This window comes from Metopolophium dirhodum, chromosome 1 (genome assembly GCF_019925205.1).
Source record: "Metopolophium dirhodum isolate CAU chromosome 1, ASM1992520v1, whole genome shotgun sequence".
NCBI lineage: Eukaryota > Metazoa > Arthropoda > Insecta > Hemiptera > Aphididae > Metopolophium > Metopolophium dirhodum.
The window spans coordinates 127,029,518-127,041,975 of NC_083560.1; the positions used below are offsets into that span (position 1 = coordinate 127,029,518).

The 12,458-nt window shown below is 28.8% G+C and overlaps 1 protein-coding gene across 1 annotated transcript; it reads left to right on the forward strand.

Annotated features, from left to right (window-relative positions):
* The first annotated feature begins 2,311 nt into the window (after positions 1-2,311).
* LOC132943374 (tubulin glycylase 3A-like) lies at positions 2,312-10,826 on the forward strand. The gene is made up of 10 exons (XM_061012344.1): positions 2,312-2,767; positions 2,958-3,087; positions 3,170-3,387; positions 6,457-6,654; positions 6,714-6,911; positions 8,816-9,032; positions 9,106-9,196; positions 9,411-9,575; positions 9,792-10,045; positions 10,480-10,826. Exons 1-10 carry the CDS (start codon positions 2,312-2,314, stop codon positions 10,824-10,826), a joined length of 2,274 nt encoding a protein of 757 aa, XP_060868327.1.
* Positions 10,827-12,458: the final 1,632 nt, after the last annotated feature.

A 12,458-nucleotide genomic window follows, 5' to 3' on the forward strand; every position in this document is an offset into this window, starting at 1 on the left:
AAATTCGTTTATCGGGAAAGTAAAAATGTTGGTTAGGTGTATGTGGGTGTATACTGTGTATAATGTGGGTTATACGTTTGAGTTCGAGGTCGGAGTACCAGGATCGCATGGTCTAGAGCTACTTTTCTTCAGTTTCAGCAGCGGTGGCGTCGGTACCAGCGATTCCGACGGCGGTAGTAGCTAATCGTTCGAAGTCCGTCACGATCATAGCATACGTTCCTGTTACTTTAGGTCCCATAATAATTATTGTCGCCGCCACTCACCCTCGCCACATTCTCACCACCTATACCACCGTTACTTTTTTTCACAAGTATAACTTACATCGTCACTCCGAGCCAACAAATCGTTGTGCACATTACGATCATTACGATATTAGTTACAACTTACAATCAATAATAAATAATTCAATTTGCATATTATTAAAAATAGAGAAAATCACTGTGGTCAAATTTGCCGTGTAGGTTGCAAATAAAATTCAAAAACTAGATTACTTATTAATATCTAATGTGTATAATAGTAATTTGACGAATAACGGATAATTGCAAAACCGGGCCTCCCTAACAAATTCCTACAGTTTTATATTCGCTTAACATCGCTAGACTCTAGTTAGGTCTTAGGTGCTTGTAATTTATAAAAATTAGTATTTACTGTTGTAATTAATGTGTTAAATTTGTTTAGTTACGATGAAAAACTATTTAGAGCAAACACAATAGGTTTACAAAATAATTTGGGATTTTTACGAAATTTACCCTTATTATAAAAATAACTATTCATAGGCGTAGAACGGTGTAGGCTAAGGGGGTATAGCCCCTCAGAATTCTATTAAGCCCCGGAAATCTGTTTGGCCCCTGTGTAAAAATGTACTGTTTTATACGCCCATATGTTAGAACTGAAAAAAATTTCTATGTATGAAATTATATTGTTAATTGTTATTATTAAAATTATATAAAATTTAAGCTTTGAAAATGTAACACAAGATTTCCCTTAAATTTTGCTACATTTGACATAAAAAATAAGTTTTTTGGAAAGTCAAATTAAACCCGTAAATTAACAATTTATTAACATACAAATTTCTTATTTTGTTGTTATTCAATAACTAATAACCATAGATACTTGAAATGTATACCTAATGTTAATTTCATCATTTTCTATACTTTAAGCAATTTTCAAAATATTAATTTGACTCAATTTGAGCTGTTTACGGATATTTTCAATTTTCAATTTTTTTTTATATGAATGTCTATAAAATTGTATTTGTTGGGTCAAATAGTTTGAAAATATAATATACTCCTGATATATTGTTACAACAGTCGTTGAAAAATATTAAAAATACATAGTCAGGGTTTTTTTATCAGTATTTAAAGTTCAAATGTTGATGAAATTTACCAAATTGAAAATGTACAACTTATTTAGTAATGAAAAATGAATAAAATATTTAACTTTTATAGCTCAGGATTAAAAATGGAAAACAAAGTTCCACGTAAATAGTTAAATCTGTAACCAAAAAATCTAAAAAATATATACACAGTTTTTTTATAGTTATTTTAAGTTAAAATTTGGATAAAATTAAATATTAAATAACTAAGAATAACCATTTTAGTTATTTTGTTGTAACTTAAAAAATTATTTGTGGATACTTGAAACTCCTCAATTATATTATTATATACAAACATTTATTAGTATGAATACAACACACTAAACTTCTAATGCAATAGCGAATACGGCTTAAATAACGAACAATTAATCAACTTTCTAACATAAACTATTCTTCGTCGCCAATTTGTTGTGGATTAAGTATTAACAATATCAATAATATTACAAATGTATTTTTTAGTCCTTTATTGTTAACATCATATAATAACGGACGACGAAATGTTCAACGTGTCGAATTGTCGTGCATCTAAAGACGAGATGACCTACACCAAATTAAATATTTATATCTCTTCCTCGAAAGTCGAGATACATCGCAGTCGCCGTGTCTACCCTGATCCAGCATTTCCAACCACACCACTGTTGAATATTTACTACTATAAAGTAAAGACCCGCAAGGGTAAAAAATCGAAATTGCCTAACTGTTGCCCCTTAAATAAAATCATTAACAATGCCTTTTAATATGTAATTATTTGCCAATAACAAAGTTACAGGAAGTGTTCATATTATGATAAAATATAAATTATGATAATTATATTACCATAGATACAAACATCGTAATTTAATCTTGAATAACAGTATAACACGTACACAAATTAAACATATTAACTTAAATTTTATATTATTTTAAAAATTTACACAAACTAATAATCAACACATAATGAACTCTAATAAAAACACCAGTAAAAGAAAGACGTTGACTCCTCGGAATAATAACAAACCATTATTAAATCCAAAAGATAAAACTAAATCTTATACACTTAGCACGCCTAATCCAATCGTTACTGTCGAAATTCCTGAAAACACGCACAATCATATTTCAAATACTGACCTTGACAATGAGGTAAAACAATGTTCTAACACAAACAACAATACAACAAATGATAAACAAGACAGTTCTAATCAAATTCTGGAGTTAAAAGAAGAATCACAAAACTCGGAACTTAGCAGCTTTAACACCAGATATCAACTAAATTCTAGAAATTATATTCAAGAACTTCACAAAGCATTGATAAAAGAGTGTAACTATAATTTATTAGATTATACCTCTTTAAACGCAACATTAGACTTTGAGTCATTGACCACTGTCACTAGTCGGACGTTGAATGCTGTAAAGGTACAATAGAAACTAAAATAGATAAAACATTAAACTTTTTTAAAAATAGGTGCATACTACGAATAATATTAAATTTTATTGAATTCGACATTGATACATGACTGTAATATTATTGAAATGTCAATGCATTCATATTATCAAAGTACATAATATATGATTATTTGTTGGGATCGTTTTTTGATTATTGCAGGATCAAAAAATATTTTCGGTATTAGGATATTTTCCAACAATTTCTCTAGAGCTGAACAACCGTGGTTGGGTGGAAAAACGAGATCCGTACAGACCGCCAACAAATTATTCTCATTATTTAAAATCAGCACGTAAATATTTTAACAATACTCACGTATGCATAGCAATTTATACCTTATCCTACAAATTTATGTGTATAATTTAAAATTTAAGCATACATGGTAAATTGGATCGAATCGCCTCCACTGATATCGTCCATTAGTGAAAACGAAGCTATTGTAGAGCGCTTGAGAAGCGCTCAATCGTGGAATATTCTTAAAGATAAAAAATCGGATTATATTTTCGTCACTAGAAAACGGTTGATTAATTGGTCTAATTTAAGTGAATTGACATCTGTCAGTCAGATGACAAGACACGTGTTTTGTACCAAAGTACCTATAATTATCTATATACGTACCTATTTACTACTAGTTATTTATTAATTGTTAAATTTGGCTTAATTATTGAAAAATAATTTTAAGGTGATCTTGGTTCATCTAAAAAAAAAGGTAGGTACAATTCAGCTGAGAACAATGTCTGGATTGTTCATTTTAAATGGAGTATAAATGAAATAAATGTATAAACCAAACCAAAGAACACGCAATGCATATAACATATTTATATGTACCTACCTATACATAACATGTATCTCTTATAAAATATTATTTTGAAAATTTTATTAAATTATTATTATAATTTTTTTGTTATAAATAAAAAACCACTCGCCAGACATTAAAATAATTAAAATAAATATTTGTACTAATGAATAATAAAACTTACCATAGGTACCTTAAAAATTAACCCCACCACAATTAAAAATATGTTCGTATCAAACTGTACCTACTTTTTACTATTGGTAAACAACTATTAATTATTTCCAAATTAATTAATTAATTCAAGCTAATTTTTCAATCTGTCGTTTCATTTAAACGCCCAGGTCTAGGCAACACTACTAGCTACTAACATAACTTGCTTGTTCCCACAATGTTTAATAATATTGATAAAATACATTATGTGTTATGTGAACAAGTGGTTAAATAGTTGAGGGTCTAAAATTTCGTTAGGCGCTGTAAACTATTAATGTTAATTTTTAAAGGACTATACAACTAAAAAAAAAATCATGTGAACATATAGTGCTTTAAAAAAGAATAATTTTGGTGGTCTAAAAATGGTTTTCGGACAATTTGTTTCGTGTTTAAATATAAGTCTCGTTTAATGCGCGAAGTCATAAAAGCATACCTTCCGATGGACCGTATCTAAAATACACGCCATGGCATTTGTTTTGTGAGATTAAAATAAGTCCAAGGCTGGGCATTAACGAGTTAAAAGTTAAAATGTAGTTAAGTTAATTTTAATTAAGTTAATTAACTCGTTACTTTTTTTTTCAAATTAACTTTTAACTTAATACGTTACTCTTTTTTCAAGATGAACGTGCTAACTTCAAGTTAATTTTATTTCAAAAGTATCTAAATTAAATTAATTTTTGTCCGAAGAATAATGCAAATGTTTGAATAGATTTTTACTTTGATGTATTATTTTAAATTTCCCCAGTAATTTTCTAGAGCATAAAGAAAAACTATCTAATAAACCATATTATGTTTCTGGGATTTTTTATTTTTACAAATTAGCAAATTTTAACTTTACACTAAGTTAGGTAATTTTTTTTCAAAGTTAACTTTAAACTTAAGGAGTTAACGAAAAAAAATACGAGTAACTTTTAACTTTAACTTAACTTTACTATTTTAAAATTACTTAACTTAACGAGTTAAAAAAAATCGTTAACTTGCCCAGCCTTTAAAATAACTATAGAAAAAAATTGATTTAAGGTATAAGTAATTAAAGTACATTTATAAAAAGGTAAGAAATTTCTTTATATGCTCATATCATTTTCATAGTATTAAAATTTGTTTCAGGTTTGTTTATGGGAAGAACAAACAACAAAAATATATAAAATAGCAAACATAAATGGTAAATATATTATACTCTGTTATTTAAAATTTAAACAAATGTGTTATTATCATTTATAATATAATAACTTAAATAAATGTTTACAAAAACTTCACAATAAAATATATTAATTCAAGTAAATGTAAGTACATACAATTGAATCGATTGTGAACCAGAATTAGTAGGTACTATATTATAAGACTATAAAACTAAAAATGTAGGTATATTTTATATAGTATAATTAGTATAATATTATGAATTATAATGTTATGTAAAGTTACTAATGTGTTATTATAATTTAATATTCCGGTAGATATTTTTTTTTGATAAATGTAGACAAACTTATGAGGAATCGTGTATCATTTCAACTCTTAGATTTAAAAAGAAATTTTTTTATGAATTTCTAACAAAATAATTCGCACATTTTTGTGATTTTCACGTATTTTGGTCAAAATTCGAACTTTAAATGTTTTTTTTTGATTTATTTGAGTTCTTACATTATAATTAGTTATAATAACACATTAGTTCAAACTTAACGTAACATTATAATTTATAATAATATACTTGTACTACATAAAATATGTATCTTCGTTTTTAGTTTTATAGGCGTATAAATACCTACTAATTCTGGTACACAATCTATTCAACTGTATGTACTTATATTTACTGATTTACTTGACTTACTATATTTTATTATGAGGTTTTTTTTACACATTTATTTAAGTTACTATATTACGAACGATAATAACAAATTTGTATACATTTTAATCAACAGAATATAATATATTTATGTCTGCTATTTTATATACATATATTTTTGTTATTCGCTCTTCCTATAAACAGCCCTGAAACGATTTTTAATACTATAAAAAATATATGAGCAGCTCAAGAAATTTGTAACCTTTTTATAAATATACTTTAATTACTTATACCTTCAATCATTCTCTATAGTTATTTTAATTGAGCAAAATAAAATACCATTCGTGTATATTTTTAGATACGGCCCGTCATACGGTGTGATTTTATGGCGTCCCGCGTAAAACGTGACTTATATTTAAAGACGAAACCAAATTGTCCGACAACCATTTCTAGACCATCAAAATTATTTTTTTTAAAGCACTATATGTTCACATGATTTTTTTTTTTGTTGTATAGTCCTTTAAAGAAACCTACAAGAGATACACATATCAATAAACCACTTTGGTTTATGGTGAATTAAATGCTATTTTTAAATTAGTGGTTTATTTTATATATCGTTATTTGTTAGTCGTTACAATTCAGAAAATTATGTAAATGAGATTTAACTAATGTAAAAACACAATTATCATCTGCCTGAATATATTGCTATTTATTTTAAATTCTTATGTTTCTTTTAAAGTACTAATGACACAGCTATTGTAAATTGATTAGGTTTGTATTATAGTTGAATATGTGCCTCCATAACGGTTAATGGTTATGTATTACCAAGCTGATTAATTAACCATCAAGTTGAAATATCTTTTTTAAAAATATAGAATGGTTTGGCACAATGTTTGGAATCTTACAAAAATGCTGTGACAAATTTGATGTTTCCGAGATGTCATTATATTCGATCTGAAGCAGACAGTGATGCGTTTGTGGAAGATTACATTACAACAGCGTTAATAAGCACACTGAAGATTATTGTAAAAGCAATTGAGAATAATAAAAAGATTTTCACTACAAATGGCAATGTAATAGTTTCGGTTTAATTGTAACTGAACAAAAATAATATAGCTTTTTTCCTCGCCAGATACCATACACAATTATTGATTTTGTGAAACGATGTGTTTCAAAATTTTTAAATAAGCAAATAACCGGTAGTACAGAAATAGACATGTGGATGTTTAATAGTCAAAAAGAAGTATGGAATGAATTTATGATTCATTACACGAAATTGATTATCGATAACAATGCCAAATTTGATCATGAGTATACATATGAATTAGAAGTAAATCAAAGTTTTATAAGTTATTATAGATATTAGACATAATTTCTTATAGCAAAAAATAATATGTAGGTAGGTACATATTTGATGAGAGTTTTTTTCCAAACAACTATAGATTCTCCGTCACCTAAGTGGTTAAGCCTTAGGTCTTGGTTAAAATAAGGTTCACCCACAAACGCTTAGGTACACCGGAACTAATATTATATTATTAGATTTCAAATTATTTATTGTAAATAACTATCAGAATTAAAAATACTCATCAAGTTTAGGGCTAATTATTTAAAACCGAATTGTATAGATTTTTAATTATATCACCTACCTAGTTGTTCTGCTTTAACAAAATTTTTTAAATCCTTTACTTATAAATTTATGGTTTCTATTTTTATAATTATTTAATAATATCTTCAAATATTATATTTTTAATAATATTTGTAACATTATAGTTACTGATGTCCTGGCAATATATCATAGGTCGCCGCCAACCTATATGACCCGTAAAACACCATACTGGTGAAGGAGGCCGTAAGATTTTTAAAAACAAATTTGTAAAGGAGTTAAATAAAAAAAACAAAGGGTAATTTTATGGGCTGGATTTTACGGAGGGTTTTAAGGGCACTATAGTATATTATAAGGGATATTGGGTATTTTACCAAAATAAGTGATTTGCACATACAATAATAATTAGTAAATATAATGGCGGCAAAGGCATACAATTAATAAACACATAAAAATGCAGCGGAAGGGATTCCTTGGTGTGTTATAGGTTAGTTTAGGACTCTTTGCCGTCTATACCTATGCATTACCTACATATTATTTCTAAATTTTAATAAATAAACAATATTATTATATTTAGACAATTTATTTTTCTAAAGTATAACTTTATTAAAACCCAATGTTCTAAAAATTGGTATTCAAAAATCAAAAACATATTAAGTTACCTTAGTGCATTTATTGAGCTCAAGTTTTCTCTTTTTAAACCCAGCATACTTCATCTCATTAGGTTCATTTTTCTGGTATGTCAAATTTTCTAAGCATAATATTTTATATGCATTTTTTAATCATGTAAATTATGATGATATTAAACCAACGAAATGAAATGATCCACCAACGTTGTGTGTTAATTTTTTTGGTAACTCATATTGGTGTAATAAAATGGCCCTACAAAATTAGGTACATAAGTAATTTTTTAATCAATACGAAATTTTTGCTGTGGGTGTAGAAACCACGTGCCACTAAGGGACAGGGGTGGCTCCAGGGGGGGGAGCCCTCGGGGCTATGCCCCCTAAGCTGTATTTCTAAACAATTTTATGATGTTAAAAGTAAAATTACAAAAAAGAAATCCTTACCATGTCTCCGGAGCCGCCCCGGCTAAGGAGCACTTCACCTAGGGCAAAATGGCAATATAGCTCATACACAAAAAAAGAAAAAGAAAAAAAGGTCCTAAAAGCCATTCAAAAATTTAAGTATTTTTGTAGTTTAACTTTAGAAAATAAACTTTAGAAATTTAAAAATGTTTGAATTTATCAGAAAAAAAATTAAATTAAATTAATATTTTTACAAATTGACCGGAGCTAGTATATAATTATTTCATATTGAATATAATTGTCATTTAATTATTTATTATTAAAAAAGAACACATTTCAAACACATTTCTATTACCTATTGTTAACAATTTATCTAAAATCGAAGTAGTGTTCCGATTAAAAATCTTGGGTAGCTGATAACAATAATACATTATCATTTACGTTTTTGTGTTAAAAAATCATCAAAGTTACGTAGGTATAATACATAAAGCACTGTGTTAACATCCACTACGTGTATTTAGCATTCTCTCCACTGATGTACTAGTGGAATCGTGATATCCGATGTTTTAATAATTTGAATATTTAATCTTATTTATGCTATAGCTTGATGTTTATGCAAAATGTAAATATTTACTAGAAAACGTGAAAAACTATTGTCCACAACACTATATAGATGGGATTACCAACACATGGATCATAAAACCCTCTTCAAACTGTTCTGGTCACGGAATTATGTTGTCTAGAGATTTACATACAATAAAACGAAAAATCACTGAATCAGGTGTTTTGAGGAATAATTATATTTTACAAAAATATATAGGTAAAAAAAAATATGTGCTATTTCAACGTAAAGACATTAAAACTACCTATCAATGTCATTATATTATTTTTAGAAAGACCACTTTTGGTCTATACATGTAAAATTGATTTGAGACAATGGTTTTTAGTGACCAATATGAGTCCAGTAGTTGTGTGGATGTACAAGTTAGTATTAATACAAATATATAATCTCTATATATATATATATACAGTTTGAGAAAGTCATATTCTATGGAGTATTGACAGTATGCAAGATGCATAATATTATAATTTATATTGTATAAATTATTTTATCATTTGTTATAGTCAGAGCATCATAAGGGCAACACGCACATGATTTATCATAACAAATATTTAAATAATCAATTTTTATTTACAGAGAGGGTTACGTCCGATTTTGTGCCAATAGTTTCTCCATGCAAAACATGCATGAATCTATTCATCTCAGCAATGTAAGACTGCAAATGAAATATCGAAAAATTAGAAATCCACAAGTACCTGACGAGTGCATGTGGGATTACAGAGAACTACAAGATCATTTGAGGTATAAATGGTATAAAGACAACTTACCACGCAGGTTTAAGAGGTCGTGATCATAATTAATTTTAGTCGAAAATTACTCGTAGGACTAATTAAAATATTATTATAATAATTATCTGTGCTAAGTACTGTCTAATGTGCGTTAAAATAACTGTCATATATTATAGTATATTTGTGTAGGTATCACCGTATAGCCGGAGTCTAGTGTTTCATTTTTCAGAAAAATTGGACAAGAATATGTATGGGATGAATTGATATTTCCCGGAATGGGTGAGAGTGTTTACGCTGTGCTGAAGGCTGCTACAGACACGTCGTATTACCGCGAAAAATCTTTTCAATTGTTCGGTGCCGATTTCTTAATCACTGAAAACTTTATTCCTTATTTGATCGAGATTAATTCAATTCCTGGACTTAATCCGTCGACGAGCATTATCGCCAACTTGGCGCCTATGCTCCTTAGTGACATCGTAAAAGGTATATAATTGTATGCGTAATTTTATTGCATACACGAAAAATTGATCACATGATGGTAGTGGCCGAAACGTTTTATTTACATAGGCCATATGTGCATTAGGTATATTATATAATATTGTTATAGTACTAACATCTCTAGTAATAGTAAAATGAGGGTGGGGGCCAGACTAATTTTTAACATTCACTTTGATAATTAAAATATAATACAATTCAAACATAGAAGATCTATTTATTAAATAAAAATATAAACTAAAAAAACATTAATTACTCAGTTTTACTTATACAGGTCATATATTATATAATAATATTACTATAAATATTGAAAAAAAGTCATGGGGGGGATATATCCTCCACTAATCCTACCTACTGTTTGGCCATCCGTGTTTTACAATGTATTTTTGTCACCTCAACGTTTGTTTTATCCTATATTATAGTAACAGTGGATTACGAGAAAAACTCAAACGCCGACACAGGACTGTTTATAAAAGTTGTGCCAGAAAAATGGAAAACACCTGCTGCGGTTAGGAGGTTAGGTTCCGTCGCAGCCGCGATAAACGGCGGAAATTCATACAACTCACCGCCGGTCACTGTGGACCGCGGTGGCAATATATTCAACTCGACGGTGGCCGCGGCTGTTCAACCAGCACCGTTCACGACCGGATACCACAACCAGTGGATGGATAGTGTAAATAAAAAATTGGCAGCACTACGGTTACGGATTAACGCCCGGAAGACGCCGGAAGACCGTGGTTTCATATGTAGTAAACCTCACAACACATAATAATCTCAAATTATCGTGATACATCATACATTTTAATGCAAAAAAATTTTTTTGCTCACAAAATAAATATACACTATTATTATAATGGTGAACATTTATATTTTTTTAACATGTCACAGCAATATTGTTTCGCAGTGTCAAAGATGTAACTTGGCCCTTTTTTACGGTTATAGGTTTTCGTTGGGTATCATTCCTTTTTTATGGCTTCTGCATAGTGGTCGTTGTCATGGGTTTAATCATAATAATATATTGATATATACGTCGCGGTATCAATTCAATGTAACTAAAACTACCTTCCCTACATTAATTTTGTGAAAATTGAAATTTCTAGAATTTTTCCTTTGCATTATAAGACCTAGCAGGTAATTTTGTGTCAAATTGCACGTACCTACCGACTGCCACATGTATGCCATTAGTGTTAGAAAATTCAAATTTACACCCCTAATATCTTTTTATGTTTTTCATGAAAACTGATAAAATATTTGGATTTAGCACCCTTATTTACATCTTACTTGATGTATCAATTATTCATGTATATACAATATGCGCATTTTGTAAAATTTAAGAATACTTCCCTTCATACTCTCCCTAAGTGACACTAATTTTGAAAAAATTGAAAGTTTTTCCCTTGATTTGTACTATAAAATTTACCTTAGTGCCAACAAATGCTTCACTAGTGGTAGGTACTTATGTTGTACAATATAAAATCATGAACCCATTGTGATACCTTAACGTTGTATTTAACCGATACGCATCAACAACAGATGGAATTACACTAAGATCAGACAAAATCTACTCAGTAACAGTGCTTTCCAGAAGATGATCCGATGCACAAAGTCCATGTCAGTCACTCAGTCTACACTGCGATACATTTTTTCATTGTTCAAACGGGGTTCCTTCTTATCGCTGTGCGTTTAGACCAGGTGCGGATATCGTGGGGGGGGGGGGGTAATTGGTAGACCCCCTAGGGATTTTCACCACCACTATTAAATAGGTACATTATTACAATATAAAATAATGGAAGGGGTTGAACGTTATTACCTCTGTGGATTTGAAATTCGCCACCCCTCAAAACTGTGATATATCCGCCACTGGTTTAGACGTACCTATAAGTATATTGAATTATTCAACCATTCGATATGATCATAATATAATTAATTATATTATATTATTAACCAAATTAATTTATCAATACCAAAACTAATGCATATCCCCTTCACCCGTTATTTATTTACTCATAGATTATATTTTCATTGGCTATTTTAATTGAAATATAATATACCTAGGAACGGTATTATTATACTATCATAAGCATAATAATTATTACTCAGTTATTATCAATTTAGTATTAAGTACTTAACAAGTTCAATTACATTCGGGTTGCGATCAATAATGTCTATAAAGACGCATAATAACCACGAATGTTGGTCAGGATTTTTAAAAGCTTGAGATAATAGTGGCGTTAGTAACAAATGCACATAATGGGTTTATTTGAATTGTATAAATATTATAATATGAGACTAGAAAAGCATTACTTTTATCAAAACAAATATAAGTCAAAATACATAATAATATATTGTCGCCGTGAAATCGAATATCGAACACTACCCCGAAAGGACATTAAGTACATTT

Bases quoted from the DNA above. Each gene is read 5' to 3' on its own strand.
- LOC132943374 (XM_061012344.1), top strand. From the start codon at position 2,312: ATGAACTCTAATAAAAACACCAGTAAAAGAAAGACGTTGACTCCTCGG. The intron at 2,768-2,957 runs GTACAATAGAAA...TGATTATTGCAG, and splicing joins GGACGTTGAATGCTGTAAAG to GATCAAAAAATATTTTCGGT. The intron at 10,046-10,479 runs GTATATAATTGT...CCTATATTATAG, and splicing joins CCTTAGTGACATCGTAAAAG to TAACAGTGGATTACGAGAAA.